A 22,341-nucleotide genomic window follows, 5' to 3' on the forward strand; every position below is an offset into this window, starting at 1 on the left:
AGCAAGGATGCTTTCAAAACCAGTAGGGCAGTGCTGGAAGGACAAAGAAGTTAGTCAGCGGGACTTCCACTGACCATGCTGGAATAACATCCACATAAAATAAACAGAGTGAAGATTATGCTTAATTCAAATAAGTTGAGCCTATAAAAGATGGTATTTATGATATTGATCAAAAGGCAAATTAGTACAAAATATCCCCCAAAATGTTTGTAAAACAAAAGCAGAATGAATATAATAGACATTTAGTTTTTATTGATTTTAACAAGTAGGAAAATGTTAGCATATACGGGTAATTTGTTTCTTCTATGAAGCTTCCACACATAGAAGAAACAAATTACCCGTATATGCTTCCACAAGCTTCATAGAAGAAACAGATTCCTGCCTGTTTCTGTCTTTTTTCTATCTGCTTCGACAGGAAAAAGTGAGTCCGGGAAATATAGGAACCATACAGGGTCTGGCAAGAGCAATGAGCAGTGCTGTTCATCTAAAGGGGAACTATTGTGGAACTGCTGTGGATGTCCTGACTACACCCCTGAGCACTCAACCGCTTCTGTTCTTTCTGGTGCATCTTCCCACTGCCAGCAGTTGGGGCCTTTTCCCCACAGGGCATCATCAAACCAGCCCAGCCCATGTGGAGCCTACTTGGGCTGTCCTGTGGCAAGGCCAGAAGTGCCCTGTGATCAGCCATGGGAGTGGTGGGTAAATCTCCATCTCATTCACTGTTGGGTGGGGTAGCTCTAAGGTACCTGTTCTTTTTTTTTTTTTTTTTTTTTTAAAGATTTTATTTATTCATGAGAGACAGAGAGAGAGAGAGAGAGAGAGAGGCAGAGACACAGGCAGAGGGAGAAGCAGGCTCCATGCAGGGAGCCCTACGTGGGACTCGATCCTGGGTCTCCAAGATCATCCCCTGGGCTGAAGGTGGCACTAAACCGCTGAGCCACTCGGGCTGCCCTAAGGTACCTGTTCTGAGCTGTCTCTCAAGGTCTCCAGCATGACTAAACTGCATTTCCCCATCATGGAGACCTGCTTATTATCACCAACTCTGTTTTGCCTTCCCTATCTCCCTCTTACTGCCCTACAAGTGCTTCCTGGAATCACCTTCCAAATAAACTACTTGCACTTTAACTCTTTTCAACCTGTGCTTTGGGAGAACCCAAACTAAAATAACCAAGTAGAGGGGAAATCCAGCTGTGGTTGTCATATTTTACAGCCACTTAAAAAATTCAACAGCAGGTTCCGAAGTCATAAACCAGCCAAATATCCCACAGAAGTAGCTAACTATACCATCTTTTTCTCATAAGAAAACCCTGCTAATTATAGTAAAATTCCAATAAGAAATATTTACATTAAAATATTTTGTTTATTTATTTGACAGAGAGAGTGTGAGTGTGAATGCACAAGCAGGGGTAGCAACATAGGGAGAAGAAGAAGCAGGCTCCCTGCTCAGCAGAGCTCAATACCAAGACCCTGGGATCACAACCTGAGCTGAAGGCAGACACTTAAATAACTGAGCTACCCAGGTGCCCCAGAAATATTTACATTTTTAACAGCATCGGTAGATGGGAGCAACAATAGATGGGAGCAAGATATCATGATAGTACCATTGTCCTGCTATAGGACAATGCAAATCATACAAATCTAGAGAATCTATACCTTTGGAGAAAAATACTAACTTTCAAAAACAAAAATCGAACCGAGAGAGACTTAAAAATCCTATTCTGTGTTAAGTAAAACTTAATTATAAAATGGGTCTTAGTCTGATGATCAACGGCTTGGGTTTGAATAACCTTGGACCATACAACCATGTCCCACATTCAAAACAAAAGCTAACTTAGTCAACACTCCAAATTCAATAGCTGGTGATCTTTTTCTCTGAAGTCACTCAGTTTCTCCAGAGAATAATCCCAAATCCTGCTTGGGGAAATATATGCCTGGTGACCAGCATCCTGGAAGTGAAGGGGTAAATGGAAATGGGGATTATAGAGCACATCCTTCGTGATGCATCTGCTCCCTTAACTCCTTTGTTTCAGTAAGCTTTCATCCTGTCCTTAGCTGTGCCTGGTGACCTTGAACTCATGACCTCTCTTGTTCAATTTCATCAGAGAATAACTTCTTATCTCCTGTCAATGATAGGGGGTGGGGTAGTTGCCTGCAGTGCAGGAATGAGGTAGGAGACCTGAAAGTCTACGTGCTCCTAAGCCTTGGGTTAACGCTCTGGTTTCCAACTCTACTCTTCGCCTCCACCTTCTATTGTATCTGGTACATCCAGTTCCTAAGCTTTTCTGAGAGTCTCTGGTATAAACCAGCTAATTTTTCTTTCCCAGTCTCCTCTGTGGCATGTAGATTTCGACTTTTTCCACTCTGCTGTGTCAGTTGCCACCAATCTCTCTGTTCAGCCTTCTGAAAATTTGTTGATACATCTTGTCCGCTGTGATCTTTTCTTCCTTACTTTTGTGGAGTTTTAATCTAAAAATAAATTCTTTGCTGCCATTTTTGGTAGGGCTTGGGGAAAGGAGTGGAGACGATGCTCACATTCAAGCCATTGCAACTAATGGGAAGCCCAGCCCTTTCTTCAAACTTTCCTTTTTGGGACCCTTCTTGCCAGGCTCTCCTCAGTTCAGACTCTCCATATTCAGGGAGCACATGGCTCACTCCACTGCACCTCACATCAGTTGTTCTCACACCTTGTTTAGGCTGTTCTGTCATTCTAACTTCTCTATCTACCCTACACACTACTTACTGCTGCTTTTTAGGTACAAAATCCACAGCATTTTGGTAAGATCTCTATTTCAGAACTTATTCCAGATTTCTGTGTGTTTTAATTTAGTTGGGTAGGAATTTGTCTCCCTGCTCCTTGAGGGTAGGGACTTGACTTTGTTCAATATTTATCTCCCTGAGACTGTGCTTTGTGAGTAAATATTTCCTAACTGTTTATTCTACTGGATTAAGTTGAAATAATATTTTTTCCTTTGTTATGTTTCTGGGATATCTATTTTTCAAATGGGATTACTATGTGTGGTAGACTGGGTTGCTGGTCCCAATTCTTCACGCCAATGTAATAGTTACACACCCACACCCTTGCCATGGCCTCCGGGTGGACCATGCCTCTTCCCTGTGTCTTGACTTTGGCCATGGCCATGTGATTTGCTTTGACAAATGGGATGTTAGCGAGCAAGCTGCAAACAAAGGCTTGGAATGAGACTGTGTGGCTGGGCTCTCTCTCTTGTCCTTCTGTCATTGCTAGTTCTAGGAGGATGAAAGACATTCGGAGCAGAGTTGCCCCAGCTGACTGGAAGACCTGCAGCTCGAAGGAGAGTTATCCAGCTGACCTGAAGACCTGGGAGTGTAGTGTTAAATATTTCTTCTTGTATCCCACTAGTTTTGGGGTCAGTTTGTTCTGTAGCAATGGCTGACTGATACACGTTGTCAAAGGGAATGAATGCTTTTGTAGCCATTGTTCTGTGTTGGTTTTGCTCTCTAGGAAGCCTGAAACCAATTTACCATGCCATCAGCATAATATACGTGTATCTACAAAAAAAAAAAAAAAATACTCATGTGGCTCTCCCTGATTTGATTATAAAACGTATTTTTAAATGGCTTAAGAAAACAGAACAATAACCACACCACCACCACAACTCTCGACCTTACCTTAGATTCATCCTAGACTGAATTCATTACATTATCTTATAGTCTTTCTAGAGAAATAATAAACTCATCAAAGATCTGTGTCATTTTCTTGATCTTTGATAACTATGACTTTAATTGGTAGTATAACTATGTACTTATGTGCAATCTATACAGTTGTTATGCAGTATTGCTAATCCTTATTTTTAGGAAGACAGCCCTTTTGTAATGATTTTTTAAATTGGAGATATTACAAAATATTTATATTTAGGAACATTTTCATCAACAGTTATTAGTTTCTTTCAACACCCACAACTTAGTTTTAAATTTGTTAAAGCCTGGCTTTGTTATTTCCAAAATACAAAATAAAATGAAACATAGTGGCAAAAATTCTTTCATATTCTGTAATTGAGAGTTGGCCAATTTGTTAAATCTTTTAGGCTGCAAGGATTTTTTCTTTAGGTCAAAGAATCAATGATGCCAATGCCCTGGTGGAGTTCTACTCATTTGTCCTGCTCCAGAAAGGATGTCAGAATCCACAAGAACAAGGATAATATTATATGCATGGTTATCATGATAACCATGCATCTGTTTCTTAAGTTATTGTACAAAGGACGTTTTCCCATAAATATGCATGGGTGTTAGAAAGAACTTGCTGGCAGCACACATCACAGTTTTTCGAGATGGGCCATTTATTTTGCATCCGTGGTTAAGAACCCCTAACATAAGGAGGGTTCCTACTGTCACGCTGTAATTATGCAAAAGAGCTGCTTAAGTAATCAGGAAAAAAAGAAACTGGTGTTGAAAAGGTCTATAATTGAGAGGTTGACGGAGAGGGGAGACAAAGCGAGGGGTCCTCGGCCTTTTGAGCTAGTCCAAGTTTAACAAGCTGCCTTGGGCTTCCTTCACAATTCCCAGAGGAAGCAGTCGGGCCTCTCTTGTCCTCCTGACCCTCCATTCAATCACAGAGCAACAGGCTTTAACAATCTGAGAACAAAGGCCCCATTGCCCAGTTTAACCTTCCAACCCCGGGGCTGTATGGTCCGCTAATCCGGCGCACAAAAGCGGACCCGCTGCTCTTTTATTCTCCGGGGGGCTGGGCCCAGCGCGGAGCTCGCCGGCTGACCGGCTCTGGAACTTCCCAGCGGCGCGGGGGCGGGCGCGGGCCGGGCCCGGGGTTTATTTAGCGGCCCCCCCCCCCCGGGCTCACGGCCCCCGGGAGCCGGCTTCGCGCGCGGCCGCCCGCACCGGAGCCATGTACCGGCGCAGCTACGTCTTCCAGACCCGCAAGGAGCAGTACGAGCGCGCCGAGGAGGCGCCGCGCGCCGAGCCCGACAGCCTGGTGGAGGGCCGCGCGGCGCCCAGCCTGGCGGCGCTGCAGGGCCTCGGGGAGCGCGTGGCCGCCCACGTGCAGCGGGCCCGCGCGCTCGAGCAGCGCCACGCCGTCCTCCGGCGGCAGCTGGACGCCTTCCAGCGCCTGGGCGAGCTGGCCGGCCCCGAGGACGCCCTCGCCCGCCACGTCGAGGGCAACCGCCAGCGCGCCCGGGACCTGGCGGCCGAGCGCACGCGGCTGGAGCGGCAGGGCGCGGAGGCGCAGCGCGCGCTCGACGAGTTCCGCAGCAAGTAAGCGGGCGCGGGAGGGCGCGGGCGGCGGGGGCGGGGGCGGGCGCCGGGCGGGCGGCCCCGGCCCTCGTCCCGCCGGCCCCCGACCTCTGCGTTACGCGGGCGCCCCACAGGTTGCGCGGAGGGGCGCCACTGACCTGTGCTGTCAGGTTTCGGTATGAGGTACAAGCAATGAGATGCACGGGGTTGGGGGCGCCTGGCTGGCTCCGTGGTAGAGATGCCACTCTTGATCCTTGGGGTTAAGTTCGAGCCCCGCCTTGGGTGCAGAGATTACTTAAAAATAAGATCTTAAAAAAAAAAAAAAAACACAGGTTTTAAGGGCATAGTTCAATGAGTTTTGACAATGCTTGCACCCCTGTAACTGCCTAAAACAAGCAGGGTATTTCCACCACCCCAGAATGTGCCCTCCCACCCCCTCCCAGGCAGTCTGCACCCCTCCTCCACAGAAATCCCCGGAGGCGCCCCGGCTGTACTGATTTCTGTCACCTAGATTAATTTTGCGTGTTCTGGAATTTCACAAAGATGAAATCCTCCGCACGTGCTCTTACACGTCTGGCTTCCTTTTGCTCAGCGCAGTGTTTTAGAGATGGATCCATGTTGTTGGATCCTCACAGCCTTATCGTATAATAGATGATCCTGCCTCTGTTTCGCAGATGAGGAAAGTAAGGCTTTGACAGTGTCAAGATTTGGGGCAAGGTCACTTAGCTAGTGTATCCCTGCCCTGGGATGGAATTCAAGTCTTGGGCACGCTAAGTCTAATCATCTTTACCGCATCATAGATGATACCTGGAAATTATTTCAATGTGTGCCCTCTAGGGTCTTGCTACTTGATGTACGGTCTGTGGACCAGCAGCACTGCCATTACCCAGGAGCTGGTTGGAAATGGAGTTAAGCTTGAAGTTTCAGAAACCCTGGTCCAGAGTCTGGTCCCCTCTTTCCGTAGACTGAAGAAGATATAAGATCACCTGAAGAACTATTAAAAAGAAAAAAGGATGCTCAGCAATTTGCCACCACCACCTTATAAATGCATGTGCTCTTTTACTCTGCAGGGGCCACTTCAGTGGATTTATTCTTTGGTGCTCCAGCAGGTGTAAAATGGCATGTCCACATCACAGTGTAATCTGCAGTAGCCTGGAACAAACCTAAATGCCTAGTCCTAGGAGACAGGTTCACAAATTGGGCTTCATTTACGCAGTGAGATGCTATGCAGTTGTACAACAGGGAATAGTGCATTACTATCATTTACTTTAAAGGGAAAGGGGAGAAGAGTAGAATTTTTGCTTGCATAAGGAAAAAGAACAGAAGCAGACATACTCAAAAACCCAATGACACTGGTTACATATGAAGAGGGGAGTAGGAACAGGGCAAGGGGAGCAGTGGAAATTTTTAATGGAAGTTGTTTTTAATGTAATTAAAATATTTGTCTAACCGCATAAGAGATTCATTCATTTAAAAGTTATATACATTAACTTAAAAATCCAGATGTCCAGGCCCCACCCTGGACCTCAGGTGCAGCCCAGAAATTTTAAGTTTTATGAGCTCCATGGGTAATTCCAGTGAACAGCCAGGTTTGGGGACCCCTGGTTTAGGGTAGCCAGAGAGTCTTCTCCAAACATGCTCTATGTTTGAGTTTTATGTCCTTAATCTGAATCCTGGGCAGGTTATTCAACAAAGTGTATTGAGCATGTTTATCAGATCATACTCATTGCTTTCATCCTCACCAGTCCTTTTGTTTCTGGGTTTGATCCATAGAAACAGATTTGGAGCTGGAAGAAGGGATAGGGAAATCCACCTGTTGTTATAGCACTTAGTGGGAAAACTGAGGCTTGGGGAGGGCCTGTAGGTGGCAGGTCTTGAACTCGGTTTTTCTTACCCTCCACTTTCTTGGATCCATTCTTGGATTCCTGTGGAGTGAGATCCAGGGGTAGGATCTCATTCAAATGAAGCTCATGTTTTCTGAAGCGAAGGGAAGTGTACACTGGTTCAGACACCCAAGGCAGCTCCATGGGCCAGCAGGAAACCCCACATCCCCGGGGGTCTTTATATATTTTTAAAGATTTATTTACTTATTAATTCATGAGAGACATCGAGAGAGGCAGAGACATAGGCAGAGAAAGAAGCAAGATCACGACCTGAGTCAAAGGCAGACGCTCAACCACTGAGCCACCCAGGTGCCCCCCAGATGATCTGCACCTAGTCATTAGGCCCCAGGCTACTGTGATTTGGCTGGGTGAGCAGGACCCTTTAAGCCCCTCATTGAAGGAATGGCCATGTTGAGTTTTCCTCATCTTTTCCTGATTTCACTTGGTTCTGAGTTAGACGTCCATCATGGAGCTGTCCCTTCAGGCTCTGTGATTTATTTAGTGATTCCTCTTAATTTATTCCTTCCCATTGCCACCTTGAAGATACTTTGATATTCCGACTGAGGTATTGGGATTTAAAAATTATAGTGAAAATGATACACACACCAAGTTTGGTTTTACATTCCTAGAGGTGAGTTGATGGCTAGTGAAAGCCAGGTGAAAATAGTGCAGAAGTGGGAAGTTATATGCAGCCTTGGTAGGCATATTCTCTACTTGGACAGTTGAATAATTTCAAAATCAGGTTTTCAGCACACCGGATGAAGACAAAATAAAGCAAGAATGAAATATAAACGAATAAAACTACCAAAATACATTGATGAATACAGTCAATTGTCCAGATTGCTACAAACCAAAAATAATTATGTAAAAACAATCAGATGATCGAAGCCAAAATTTTTTTTACTTTATGAATTCATTTATATATTCACTTATGTGAATATATGAATTTATCATGAACTCTTTATTATGAAATCACTTGTCTTTGATATCTAGACAGCATGAAAATTACCCACGGTAACAGGTTATTTCATTACTTATCAAACATGTTTTTAAGCTACAGAAATTCCTAGGTGTTTCTAGCAGGAAAGAGCAATGAGAAAATTTGGATTTTGTTAATAGTTTTATTCTTAAAGCTAGCCATTTAATGGGTAACTAGCCATTAAATAATTTCTGGCTCCGTTAGAGCCACACACAAAAGAAATTGCTAAATGTGACATCCTGGTGGGAAATGTAAAACTTGTACAAACATATTTTGCTTTCTGGTTATAGCTGAGCTTCTTAGGTAGCCTTAGAACTGGGATTGTGCACAGGGCACATATTCCTAATTGTTCTTCCCTGTAGTCAGGACTCTTTTAATTCTGAGGACACAGCAGCATGGTTTTCTAGCACTTCTTTTGATACTTGACTTGTGCCTATGGCGTGGGTGTACGAGGGCCCTGACAGCCAAGCTTTGTGGGTTGGGCTGAGTGCTAATTAGGATTAGTTTCAACCACAAATGGCATAAACTCCAAAGTGACTTTGGCTTATCCAGGATGGAAGTTTGTGTCTGTCTTGTGCTCGCCTAGCAAGCAGTTCAACATGCCACTGTATGGTGTTTGAGGCTCAGAAGGCTCTGCCTTTCCTTCAGGGAATCAGCATCTATGTTTCAGGTGCAGGATGGAGGAGAGGATGCAGAAGGACACATCCACATCATATCTTACCAAAGATATTTGGAGGCTGCCACAGACTTAGGTTTACATCCCACTGGTCAGGACTTAGTTACATGGTCACACCTGGCTGCAAGGAAGGCTGGGAAATGTAGTCTTCCCTCTGGGCAGCCTGTGCCCTCCAAACATCAAGGGCCCTGATTCCTGGAAGAAAACCAGGCTGGATATTGGGGGCCACTTACAGGGAACAAGGGGCCTTCTTTCTTTCTTAAGGGGATGAAATTCCCCCTAGAAGGAAACTCTTTCTGAACAGAATGATTTCTGGCGTCTCTCTGGCTCCTTGATCCCTATCATGTTCTACGAGTCCAGGGAAGAAGATGACTAGAAGGAAAAACTACTTCCATTCCTAATACCTGCTGCTTTATCAGTTTCTGTATATTTACATCCCTTCTTGACCCAGGCAGTGTGGTGTGAAAATTAGGGCATAGTTTTTGGTGTCAGATTCAAGTGTGAGTCCTGACTCCACCCCTTTTTTTAGTTTGGAATCTTCCTGAAGACGAGCCTGATCAAGGGGTTTAAGGGCAAGTAGCTTATTTGGAAGGTCCTTAAGGAGCAAGGTTGGGGAACGAGGAAGTGAGACAGGAGGGGAAGGCAGAAAATACTGAGTGCATTATCCAGCAAGTTAACATTGTGGGCATCTGGAGCTCACCTGCCAGGTAGAGAACTACTTCAGTTGTCCCAGCTGAGGGTAAGGGAGCTGAGGTATTTATGTCAGAGGTTGAGGGCTGCCTCAGAGGAGGCCTTCGGTGTGCAGGGGTGAGGGCAGAGAGTGAGGGTGAGGTGTTCAAAGCACCTGCCCAAGATCGTGGGCAGTTTCTCAGCCTCAGTTTCGTTATCTTTCACATGGGGAACAATGATAACTGCTCTCTTCCAGGGTTTTGTAAGGATTAAATGGCATAATCCAGAAAAACTCACATATGTGGGTTAATACAATAGTGTAGGTAAACCAAACAAGGTCAGGTTAATGGTGTTTGTTGTAGGTCATGGAGGGCAGGCCCCAGTCTCTGTGGCACTACTGTGCTTGGATTAGGGGTGTGTGGAGATACGACTCCTTCCTCCTTGGGGTGGCTGGGTGGGGGGATGGGCCTCCAGGATGGGGACTCCTGGTCCATTCACCACTCCTAGTTACCCCCATGTGTGGTGGCCATGGCACCACTCTGCACGCACCATGCTGTGGAAGAGGTCAGGGAGCGGCAGGCTCCACATGCAGTATTAGCCTCTATCTTAACCTTAGGGACCTCTCCTTGAAGAGCTGGCATAGCACACATCTCAGATGAAACTTAACACTGATTGTGTGATCATCACGTATGGAATCATGGAAGCTGTCCAACTTTTGCTTTTGTGTCGCATTTGCAGGTATGAAAATGAATGTGAATGTCAACTGCTCCTAAAAGAAATGCTGGAACGGCTTAACAAGGTGAGCTGAGCATGAACCTGAGTTTGAGAACGGAACTTAGTAACTGAAATGACTGTCACACAGCTTCTCTCTGTGTCCTTTTAGGATTCACCTATTTCTTTTGCTGTCACTCTCTTTCTTGGTTCATAGCTTCAACTAAGTCTTTGTGTGAACTCACACACACACAAGACACACACTCCTCTCCCTCAACACTCCCCGTCTCTGGAGAGAACCCTAGGCTATTGAGCTTATGGGTTGCTCTAGGCTATCCAAATATGGCAGCATTACAGTGACCAGCTATGGTTGTGTCATTCAGGTGTACTGGTCCCAAATACACCAAACTTAGAGAACTTGCTTTGGCCAGTGATTATTGGGATGCAAAGATGTCTCTACTCCGTTGGCTGAGAGTCTTGAGATTGCTCTTCTGCAAGAGAACTCCCAGAGAACAGAGGAAGAAGTTTCAGAGAGGAAGAAATTGCCATTTCCCTTGAAGCTCTCCCCTCTGGGAATCTGGAGAGTAGTCATGTGGGGGGCACCAGGAATTCTTAGCTTCTTGTTGGAGACCCCACTGCAGAGTACTGCAGGGTTTTCCTTTGCAGGGAGTTTCCTTCATCAGATCCTCCAACATCATCCTAACTGGCTTTTCTGCTCTAGCTAGGGGAACTTGACTACCAAATGGAATAATCCTGGATCTCAGAGATTGGCCACAACTAGGGATGGCAAATAGTTGTCATTTCAGAGCTCAAATATCCGAGCAGAAAGACCCATAGAGACTGTTTCATTGAAGGATTGCTTATTTAGGGCACATGGCTGCTTGCCCCCTTCCCCTCCATTCTATACCTGTAATTCCTCATCAGAACTACTGATAAAACACAGCACCTTTCCCTGCTGTGCCCAGATGTGGCCTTAGGATTCTTCTCCATGTGGCACTCCAGGTAACCACTTCAGATAGTCAGAGTTTAACTCAGGATATTTGCCAGTCCCTGGCTTTGTCCAACCTCTCTTGTCTGGGATGAGTCTGCTAACTGCTGGGAAAGTTAAAACAACAATCTAGGGAAACTGAATTTTGCTTTGTGTATGTTACCTACTACATGATGCTTTTGTGCTCTTCCCTGCATGGGGATATAATGTATTGTCCAAACTAGGACACTGTGTGCTGTCAGTAATTAGCAAGGTCAGTTAATAAAAACAGATTGTCTCAGGCCAGCCACTGTGTGAGTACCCCAGATATAAGCACAAAGGTGGAGGTGAGTGTGCTTAGAAGAGCCCTCAGTGCCCAGGCTCAATGATTGGTCTTGTATTGAGTTGGACCTAGATGGCCCCAAGCCTATTAAAGGTTAAGCTAGGATTTGGGTGTTATTAGCATCAGATATCATCCAGCTGTTTTGCTGATACTTATAGCTCATCCCCATTCCTGTGTTTGGTGGTTGATCCCAGGCTGCCGGATGGGGCTGCCATGGATCATGGTTTCCAGGGACATAGGTGCCTGACACCCTTCACTCAGATGCCAGTTTCAGCTCCTCTCCAGAACCACCACATTTTACTTTGTATTTGTCCTCACTGCAAACAGGGTCCCCTCTGGCCTTAAACTCCTAAGGTTGTCACTCATGCAGTGCCATCATGTGCACTCTTCATAGAAGAGGGAGAAAGAATGTCATCCCTCTTTTTAGTGTTGGTGGAAAGTAACACTGGATTTAAAAACAAGCTCCAGCCTTCTGTTGTTGTTCTCTTATTACAAAAGCAATACATATTCTCAGTAGAAGAAAAGGGTATTGGAGATAATGCTAGGTAAAGGAAAGGCCTCCCACTATTTTCTCCCCCAGAGAACACAGCTGTAACACCTTTGTATATATTGTGATGGGAATGTGGACAACTGAAGCATCAGTCCCATGAGAATATTACAGAAGTTCTGGGGAAAGATGCTACTACCAGCAACTCGGGCCAGAGCAAACACAGGCATCAGCATGTCTATTCCCTGGGTCCAGGGAAACACACTTCTGCCCACAAGGGAGCTGTACGGTCCAGACAAGGAAAGCAGCCTGATAATAGGACTGCCACTCTTGAGTATCTATGAAACTTTGGGTGAACTGCCTCATCTCTCTGAGCTTCTTCATCTCTGAAGTAGGAGCGATAATAATTGCCACCATCATGGAGTGGATGTCTGTCAATGTGCATAGCAAGAATGAAGTCACATAATAGTGTATGTGACTTGCCTGTCACAATTATTATTATAGAGTACTTGATGTGATGGATGCCAGCTTAGTTTCCCCAGAGTGTGGGATTCATGACTCTGGTGGAGTAGGAGGTGATTTTAGGTGATTTTAGATGGCACATGGATGAATAATTGTCTAATAGCTGTGAATTTGTTTTTATGTTTACCCCTTCTCAATAGCAGGTGACCCCAAGAAGTTCCTTTTTGAATTCATGTAAGTAAAAATGAATCAATTTGAAGAAAAATAGGGAGTGACTAATAGTACAGGTGGTACTTGGATGTAGCAGAAATCATGAGCACAACATACATGACGCAGGGAGGTGGCTGCATCCGTGCAGTAGCTTGAGGCCTTATACAGTTTTATGGCCATCCATTCTACCCTCAAGAACGACCCAGTCCAGCCCCTACATTGCCAGTAAGGAGGCTCACCCTTGGTGAGGTTCGATGACCTTGGAGCCCCACAGCCCATCCTTGGCAGGCGTAGTCAGGAATATTTTGTGTACTTGGCTCTTTCTCTGCCTCCCAAGGACAGTCAGGGAATCTCTCTCAGGAGACAGACACAAAGGCAGGTCTCTGGGTAAAAATGTCCCTTTCACGCTTATGGTGCTCCATCCTTATCCCCTGGGCTATCCCACAGACATGCTGAACACACTGGCAGCTTCCTACATGTCTGAAGCTGTGCAGATTTGCCTGATCTGCAGGAGGCCCAGTCCAGAAGTGTGGGTGTTAGCGCCCCAGGAGCAGCTCTCAGCTGCTGAGGGGTGGGGGTAGGTGGATGAGTTCCCCAGCTGCCCCACATCTCGTAGCAAGGGTTCAGAGGTGAGTGCCACAGTCTCGGGGTCCTTAGCACTACTGAGGCGTGGTTGTGCACAGTGGTGATTTGTTCATTATACACCTTTTATTGCCTTTGTTCCTTTCCCTGGATCACTTCCTCCCTTCCAGGGCTTCTTGGAGTAAACAACATGTACCCAGTCCTTGCCTCAGGGGAGCTCAAGGGGTTGGCCAGGGGAAGGCTGGACCTTCATGTTCTCTGTCCCATCGAGATGGTCACATGAGAAGGTAGAAATGGAAGAGCACATTCACATCTTGTTGGTTGGTCATATCAGTGATTTGAGTTGACAAATCTTTGAGTGTCTACCTACATCAGATCAACATGGTTTTGACTGTCAGCTCAGTATCAGCGCCCCTTTCTTTTGGTCTTGTAGAAGGGAGTCATCCCTAGATGTGGCCGTGGAAAATGGGGTCCTGGAGAAACCACTGACCCAGTCTGAAGCGTGCTCTGAAAATATCACAATATATGCTGACAAGACAGATTGCTGTTGGTTTCACCAAACTGTCATCCATCTGTTTATACTGCCCATGTCCTTACATCTCCAGAACAGAGCTGCTGTATTTTTAACAGCCAAAATAAGCTAAAGCCAGCCACTCTTTGCTAGGTACTTTGAAATAAATTCTTCAACATACCAAGTACATGCTATAGTCACAGTTATTGAGATTTTAAGACTTTTGATGGAATAAGAATTCTTGATGACTTTTAAATATCTGCATTTGGCTAACCTCTAGGACTTATTGTCTATGTATATATATGGTTATTGGTCCCAGTAATGCCCAGTGTTGCTTATCTCAAGAACACTAAGGAGGCTTTAAAGTTTTTCACCTTTTTCCTTGAAAATCCTCCAAATTTTAAATGATGTAAGTTCTTGTCAAAGGTTTTCACTTAAAAACAGCTTTTAAAGAAGAACCTAAAGCTGCCATATGTGCTTTTCCATGCAATTGGTATATCTTCAATGTATCCAGGAAAGGGCAAGAAACTAGGGTGATTGGGGAAACACAAGGTGGGGTGGGAAGCCTTCACCTTCAGGGCTACAAGGCTTCTTTTGCCTAAGAACGATTCTGGGGCTGGAGAAGAACTTCCAGAGCAGAGAATGGGAGGGAACTGGGAAGGTGAGTTCAGGAGAAGGCAGAAGGCTGGAGATAGGGAGGCTGGAGAACAGAAGGGCAGAGGAGGAGCCAGGAGTACAGAGGGAGAGAGGATGAGGCAGTGGGAAGACAGGGAGCAGAATTGTGGAGCAGACTCAACATCACCCTCAGGCCAGCCTTAGCATCGGGAAGGAAAGCAAACATACAATTTTGGGGAAGGTTTTTGACATCCAAGGTTGACGTGTTTTTTTAGTTAAACCCTAACTAACTAGAAATCTCAATGAACTTGAATACCCATTCCTGAGCAGCTGCTTGGATGCTGGATTTAAGACTAGGTAAAGATATAGACAGTTGGGTTTTTAGTGGAATTTCTAGCATCTCTGTAAATGGATTGGCAGGTGGATTCTTCAAGGGCACATTGGACTCTAGTTACTCTAGTCTCTCTCTCTCTCTTTGAAAGATTTTATTATTTATTTATTTATTTACTTATCTATTTATTTATCAGAGAGAGAGTGTGCGAGAGAGCACACAAGCAGGGAGAGTGGCAGGCAGAGGGAGAGGGAGAAGCAGGCTGCCCACTGAACAGGGCACTGGATGAGGGGATCAGGACCTGAGCTAAAGACGACACTTAAGTGACTGAGCCACCCAGGCACCCCCTCTACTCCCTTTCTCAAAAAATGGTTTAGATCAGTGATTTTGTGTGGACCAGCAACACCTGGAGGGCATATTAAAATACAGCTTTCTGGGTCCTGACCCCAGAAATTCTGACCCACTGGCCAGATATTTTACATTTCTGAATCATTTTACATTTCTCATTATCCCTCGTCATCATTAACCACACTTTGAGAACCGCTGGCCTAGATCTCAAACACATACCATATCAGGGTTGGAATGTTTTCTAAAATTAGACTATTGACCCAGAGTCTATATTTGGAAAAAAAAATCTAGAGGTTTCTGCTGGTGGAGCTTTTGAAAATGCAGCAGACAGCATCTAAAGCATAATGAAAACACAAGCGTCCACACATTTCTGAGTTCTGGTGCAAACAAAAGAGAGTACTTCCAAATGAATTCTCCTCAACACACCAGCAACTGCACATTCCAGTGGCACCTACTCACCTTTGCGAGTGTTGGAGGCAGTTTATCAGATGATTGTCCTCAAAGCAAGAGAATGTGCTGCAGAAGCATCTGGGTAATCCCTATTTTAAGGATAAATATCAGCTGGACTTTATGATCACCCTGGGTAGTTTTAAAGCCTTGGCTGATGGGAGCCAGGAGTGGTTGTTTGGGTGTGATCCTCACAGGAAGATTGAAGAAGAAAGGGAGTTCAGCACTCAATCTTGACTAGTAGAGAGAAGCCCAAGATAGATTCCAGTCCTGTTGTTTCCCATTATTTTCCATTAACTAGCTGCATGACCCACTGGTCAGTCTGGCCCCAGCCTATCCATCTGTAAGCAGAGACCCTAGATTCTGAGCTATGTTTGACAGAGCCTGCAGGTCCTTGGAGCTGCAGAGGGACCTCTGAGGATAGAGGGCTGCTGGGGGTGGGGGAGCCTGCCCCCCTACTGTACTGTGATCATGTCCTTCCAGAAGCATGCCTCTGCTTTGCCTCTATACATTGGCATCCTGGGATATTTTGTTTGAAAGATGACACATGTGATTCAAAAAACATTTGAGGACCAATGACCTCTAGGGTTCCTTCTGTTTCTAACACTGTGAGTGTTTGATCTCTTTATAAGTAATGACACAAAGGGTCCTTGAAACTATTTCCAATTCGAAACTATTTCCAATTCCTCGGCTCTGGGGATTGTGGGTCAGTCATGGACAAATTTTTGGTTAAAATGAAGATGTTTGAGAATTCTCTGCCTTGCTTCATCCTCAGCAGTCTTAAGAGGGGTGTGGTGGGAGGGTGGGGATAAGGGTGGGGGTTGGGGGGGGTAGAAGGATATCTAGAACGACCAGCTCAAGGTCTTCAACCAATTATGCCCCATATTGAGCCATGCGCCTCCAAGGGGTATCCCTGTCCCCAGGGTAGAGGATCACCTCCACAACAATCCAGTGTCCCTGAAGGGAGTGGAGCTGCATCCCTGCACACTTTGATTGTCCCTCCCATCACTGGGGTCCTGGTAGGACCATCAGTCAAGAGGATGGTCATGTGACCCATGTTGGCCATCACAGCCAGAAGTCTCTCCCAGAAATGTGACTCAGGAGACCCAGTAACTAATTCATTTGCAGCCATTACCTACTGCCGCTCAAGTCCTGGGCCTGCCCTGTTTTCAATTCTTATTGAGACATGGCTGCCATTCCTTTGGAATCTATAAATTATCCCAGCTCTTTCTGCTTCCTCAGCTCTTTCCCCTTGCTGGAAAGACACTCGGGCTTCCTTGCCTTTTTTTTTTTTTTTTTTTAAAGATTTTATTTATTTATTCATGAGAGATGCAGAGAGAGAGGCAGAGACAGAAGCAGGCTCCCCATGGGGAGCCTAATGTGGGACTTGATCCCAGGACCCAGCGATCACGACCTGAGCTGAAGCCAGATGCTCAACCACTGAGCCACCAAGGTGCCCGACACCTGGGCTTTCTTTGCATTACCATTGCATTACCGTTTCTCTCATGAAGGGGCTTCACCAGGCTGATGTGACAGTTCTGGGTAATGCAGAGAGCCAGTCACCAGGAATTCTGGGGGACATGCGCACTTCATTCATGGGGTAATTAACACCTTGATCATACAGGTGCATCCATGGAGCTTCCAGGGGTGGGCAGCCTGCATCTTCTGAAAGAAGAAACAATGTTGTTGAGGATTCACTGGACTCTGCATTACTATCCCTGCGACCCAGGATTTGAGGACCCATCATTAAATCCTGAGGGCAGAGCTCATCGAAAGTCAGTGACTGAGTCATTCATTAATCAAGAGAATGAGCCCAGAAACTGAACACCTATAGTTAGTTTTCACATTAATTTAGTTCTGACACTTCAGAGCCCAGTTCCTGGAGCCATGTATGCCTGTTTTGTAATTTGGTTCGTTCTCTTACTTCGAATTAAAAAAAAAGACTTCAGACCCTATGTGGGTCTTTCAAAGGGTGCAATTTTCCACTATGCTCTTGCATCTCCCAGTGGGTAGCAGAGGCCCAGTTTCAGGTTGGGGAAAGCAGAGAAGAGTCTAGAGGCAGTGGGCAGGGAACCAGCTCCAGGTTGGGGTACTTCTCTCCTTCTGTCTAAGGGTTCCCTTCTTAGTGGCTTAGTGTTAGCCTCCCTGGTACCTGTAAAGGGATTCAGAATATTTAGAGGGAAGGATTTCGTAACCAGAAATGAGAGAAACTGGGGATGTTCCCCTTGGGACAGAAACCTGGAGGAGACACTGAGGAAGAACGGTATGCTCCTTTGTGCCCCAAATTAATCCTGTAGAATTGCATTGTCCCACTTGGGAGCCATCAGCTATAAGCTCTGGGGAGCGATGGAAGCACAGGAAGTTCAAATCATGATGTGTTTTAAGTGTAAAATCACACCAGGTTTCAAAGACCTTGCCTGAAAAAAAAAGAAAGTAAAATATCTCATTAATAACTTTAAAAATATTGATTCCATGGTGAAAGGATAATATTTTAGGTATATTGGGTACAGTAAAATGTATTTTTAAAATTATTTTCACCTGTTTCTTTTCATTTTATTTAATGAGCTACCAGAAAATTTAAAAATATGCTTGAGACTTGGATAGTGCTGTATTAAGATAGCTTATTTCATTTTTATTTGCATAAGCCTATGCAAAAAGGGATGCTTTAAGATAATTCCTGGCAGTTGCCAATTGACCTAGTTGATTTTGTAGAACTTCAAAGTTCTTTTAGGATCAACTTCGGGGTACCTGGGTGACTCAGTCAGATAGTGGCCAACTCTAGATTTTGGCTCAGGTCATGATGGCTCAGGGTGGTGGGATTGAGCCCTGAATCAGGCTCCATGCTCAGCACAGAGTCTGCTTGTCCCTCTCCCTCTGCTCCTCCTCCTTGCATTCTCTCTCTCTCTCTCTCTCTCTCAAATAAATAAATAAATAAATAAATAAATAAATAAATAAATAAATAAAATCTTAAAAGATAAATTCAAAGTTCTTTTTGGTAGATAAAATAGCCTCAAATTTGAGTTGGGTGGGGATTAGCTGTCCCTCTACAGTTTTGCTCAAGGTCCAGACTAAGTTCAGACAGGCATGTATTTCTTAATTAAGCATTTCTTCTGATGCAGGCCCCAAAGTTCATACAGCCTGTTTTCTAGTCTCATAATCCCAGCTCTCTGATGTGGTAGGTGCTGAGGCAGCACTTTGCATGAAAAGCTCATTCAAGGCAGGTGGTCCATTGGAGTTGGAATTCTGATATCCTTATAATCAGCATCTGACAATCAAAATCTTCCCACATCAGTCATCTTTTATAGGAATGATTAAGGAATCAAGTGCCTTTCTGAGGAATGCAAGCAGAAGGCCTCCCTGGAATCTAAATCCTAGTAGTGTAAGCAGGGATGTCTCAAAATACCTTGGCCAGTCCTCATGCCTGACTGTTTTAACTCTCCATCCTCATTCTCAAGGATGGAGAATGTCTTAAATACATTAACCAACCACATATCCACCTTTATTGATGAAAGCCCATGGCTCCCATTCATCATACTTTTTAACAAGTCAGTAAAAAATTCACTTGGCAAGGGCTCAAGTACTGGCAGTTGTGTGTGACAGAGGTATCTCCAGAGAGTGACAATCCCAAGGAACCCAAATAATGCTCGCTGGTAATGTCACACTGGACCGCTGTAGTATTCAGGCGGTTCCAGCCATCACTGCACTATCTTATTAAGAGCGTAGGATTTTAGCCTTTTTGGTTCACCTAAACAAGAGCAATGAGATGAAAGTCAGGGAACTATCAGAATGTTGGACGAGAACATTCAGCCTTGTGTCCTAAGTGTCATTTCCAACTTTAAAGGAATAAACACTGTTCACCACAGCAGTCATTTAAAAAAATGCATTTTGCATCAGGATAAGTGTCAGCAGTCCTTGGGAGAAAACTATTAAAACGAAAGTTTCAGTATTTACAGAAGACTCTTTCCTGATCTTAGAAACTCAACTTCCTGATGATGAGATACAGAACAGATATAGATATTACTTAAATTTTAAGGCTGTTGGTATGTAACTATACCCTGATTTTCTCCCTGATATTTCTAGATCAAGGTTTTGCAACCCTGGCATTACTGACATTTTGGACTGGAGCATTCTTTGTTGTGTCCTGTGTACTGTAGGATATTTAGCAGCATCCATGGCCTCTGCTCACTAGATGCCAGCCGTCACACCCCACCACCCAAGTGGTAACAATTTGAAATGTCTCCAGATATTACCAAATGTCCCCTTGGGGGCAAAATCAGTCTCTGTTGAGAACTGTTCTAGACCAGGTCCAGTGCCTTACTAGAGATGTGGAATCTCAGACACTCTCCCGGACCTACTGAACAAGAATCTACCTTTTAGTAAGACCCCCAGCAGGTCCATGTGCCCATACTCCTGGCTGGTTTCACACCCTTGTGCCCATACCTCCACTGTGTGGCCCCTTTGACTTGGTTGTGTGACTCATTTTCTTGTTGCAGGAAGCTGATGAAGCCTTACTGCATAACCTGCGCCTTCAGATCGAAGCCCAGTTTCTACAGGATGATATCAGTGCAGCAAAGGACAGGTACAAAAAGGTAACCAGGAACCTTCTGAAGTCCTTCCCCCAGATAATCCAGTTTGGGTTTGGCCAGGCAAGGCCAGGGTACTTGTAGCTGACACAGGAGCCTGCTCTACTGGGTTCCTTCTGTGTGTATTGCCCCTGAACCAAGTGGGTGAGGGGTTGGTTGCTAGAGGGCACTCAGTGAGTCAGATGTGTACAGAAGAGGAGGTAATTAATTGCATGTGTGTTGGGGGCAGGGCTTGGGAACTAATGTCTGTTGAGTACGTTACAATCTACAAAACAATTTTACATAGATCATCTTGAGTAAGCTAGGACCTGTCAGTTGTTTTGGCTCAGAAAATGCAGAAATGCAGAAAATGCAATATATCTATATTAGCTCTGCCTCTAACCAGTTAGCTGGCACTCAGGAACTTCCTGTCATGTAGTGCTCTGCTCTGCCTCCCACCCCCACTAGCTTCTCACAGGCCTGACTCTGGGGGGCCGTGGTGTACTGGAAAAATCAAATCCTGGAGCTGTTGTAGCCAGGGCAGGTAGCCTTCCCACTCTGAGCTGCATCTTCAAAATGCAAATGGCAGACTCTCCTGCACAGGGGTAACTGTAGAGGACCTGTGAGCCTGGCCGTGGTCCTGGGGGCTGACCTCTCTGGTGGCCTGTGGGCTCCCTCCAGCTGCCAGTATCTGCAGCTGAACCTCTGGATGCTGTCCAGGCAGTGGGGAAGTGTTGGGGAGCAGCCTAAGCCAGTGATTGATGCATGTTGGTGGATTCATGCCCCAGCTCCCTCTCTCCTGCTGTCCTGTGTGGCTCCCGGGGATCCCCACAGGGCCTGAGCACCAGATGGTCACAGTGGTAACTTACCTGTAACACACTCCTTATTGGCCCTTCCTTTCCTGTCTCACTTCCTCCAATAATGTTTACTGACATCGTCACCCAAATAAACTATTTGCACTCAGACCCTTCTCTTAGGGCCTGTATCTTAGCTCGCTTAGGCTGCTTTAAACAAAGTACCACCAACTGGGTGGCTTATATGCAACGGACATTTGTTTCCTACGGTTCTGGAGGCTGTAACACTGAGATTGGGGTGCTGGCATGGTCAAGGTCCGGTGAGGGCCCTCTTCCTGGCTTGCAGACATCTGCCTCCTCACTGTGTGTTCACCTGGGCATTCCTTATGCCACCTCTTTGGTGTCATTTCTTCTGAGGGTACTAATCCCATCCTGGGGCCCCACCCTCAGACTGCATCTAAATCTCCTTACTTCCCAAAGGCCCCCACCTCCACACCCCAACCCCCTGGGGCTAGGGCTTCCATGTGTGACAGGGTCACAGCATTTCATCTCTAACCATCTGCTTCTGGGGAAACTGAGGCAGCATGTGAGTATAGGTGAGACACCTGGTACAGCCTGGAGCTTGGTGTGTGCTCAGTAGCATTATACTCTATTCCTGCCTCAGTGTGGACCTGCCTGTGCACAACGGGAGGCCCCGTTGCTCACACTGAAGGGGCCCCCCTTCCTGTAGCATTTCTCTGCCTTTTCTCCGGGCTTGGCCTGTTTCCTCCTCCCCATCCGCTGCCTTGCCCACACTGTATTTTGCAGGAATGGTGCCTGGGGCCATCTTTATGCTGAAAGCATTCTTCGAGGCCATTTAGAACCACGATAATAGTGAGAGTTCGTACAGCAAAGCTTCTGTGCATTATCTCACTGGTCTCAACACCAGCATGAGATAGTGTCCTAGAGCAGGCTCCCTATGAGCAGAGCCCAGGGTGTGATTCTTGCGTGACTGCTGTATTAGTGGTGCACTCTCAGGAGGAAAGGAGGGCAAACAGGGTACAGGGGTGGGAGCTGAGCAAGGGTGTGGGCTTAGCTGGAGTCTGGCCTTTTTCCCTGATCCGTGGGGGGTGCTGGAGGATGGAATGCTCTATAAGGTTGGACCTAATTGAGGCCACAGGCTGGCCTTCTGTACTCCTGTGCCAAAGGGTCATTGGTTTGGGTCAGGGTGAGGTGGCATTGGGGGGATTGGCCATTGTCTGGCTGAGGGCCGTTCTCTGTGCTCTGCCATTGGCTTTCACACACAGAGCTGGGCAGGTGTTCTGCTGGGAAAGGGAGTCAGATACCCTCTCCAGATTGTTAGTCCTCTTCTACGGAAAAAAAAAATCTGCATTTTAGGACTTTAAATCACTTATTCGAGGCCACATCCAGCTAGTAAGTGAGTTACTCTGGGGTTGACTGGCCATCCTTTGAAGCACTGCCCTGTTCTGGGGACAGAAAGGGTCCTTTGTACCCTGCAGGGTCTCTTGGTGCCCTGTCCCTGCTTTTCTCTCATAGCT

General features: G+C 45.8%; 1 protein-coding gene across 13 annotated transcripts in view; it reads left to right on the plus strand.

The window, feature by feature from the left end:
* Nucleotides 1–22,341, plus strand: part of BFSP1 (beaded filament structural protein 1) — a 67,322-nt gene that overhangs the window by 25,974 nt on the left and 19,007 nt on the right. For 12 of the 13 annotated variants that reach the window (XM_038571552.1, XM_038571547.1, XM_038571543.1 and 9 more), the window contains 2 exons: nucleotides 10,172–10,232; nucleotides 19,941–20,036. In XM_038571552.1, coding sequence (XP_038427480.1) covers nucleotides 10,172–10,232; nucleotides 19,941–20,036 — 157 coding nt within the window. Of the gene's footprint in view, nucleotides 1–4,879; nucleotides 5,248–10,171; nucleotides 10,233–19,940; nucleotides 20,037–22,341 lie in introns of those variants that run through there. The other variant, XM_038571541.1, reaches the window with a different exon arrangement.

The sequence above is a fragment of the Canis lupus genome, chromosome 24, assembly GCF_011100685.1.
Source record: "Canis lupus familiaris isolate Mischka breed German Shepherd chromosome 24, alternate assembly UU_Cfam_GSD_1.0, whole genome shotgun sequence".
Classification (NCBI taxonomy): domain Eukaryota; kingdom Metazoa; phylum Chordata; class Mammalia; order Carnivora; family Canidae; genus Canis; species Canis lupus.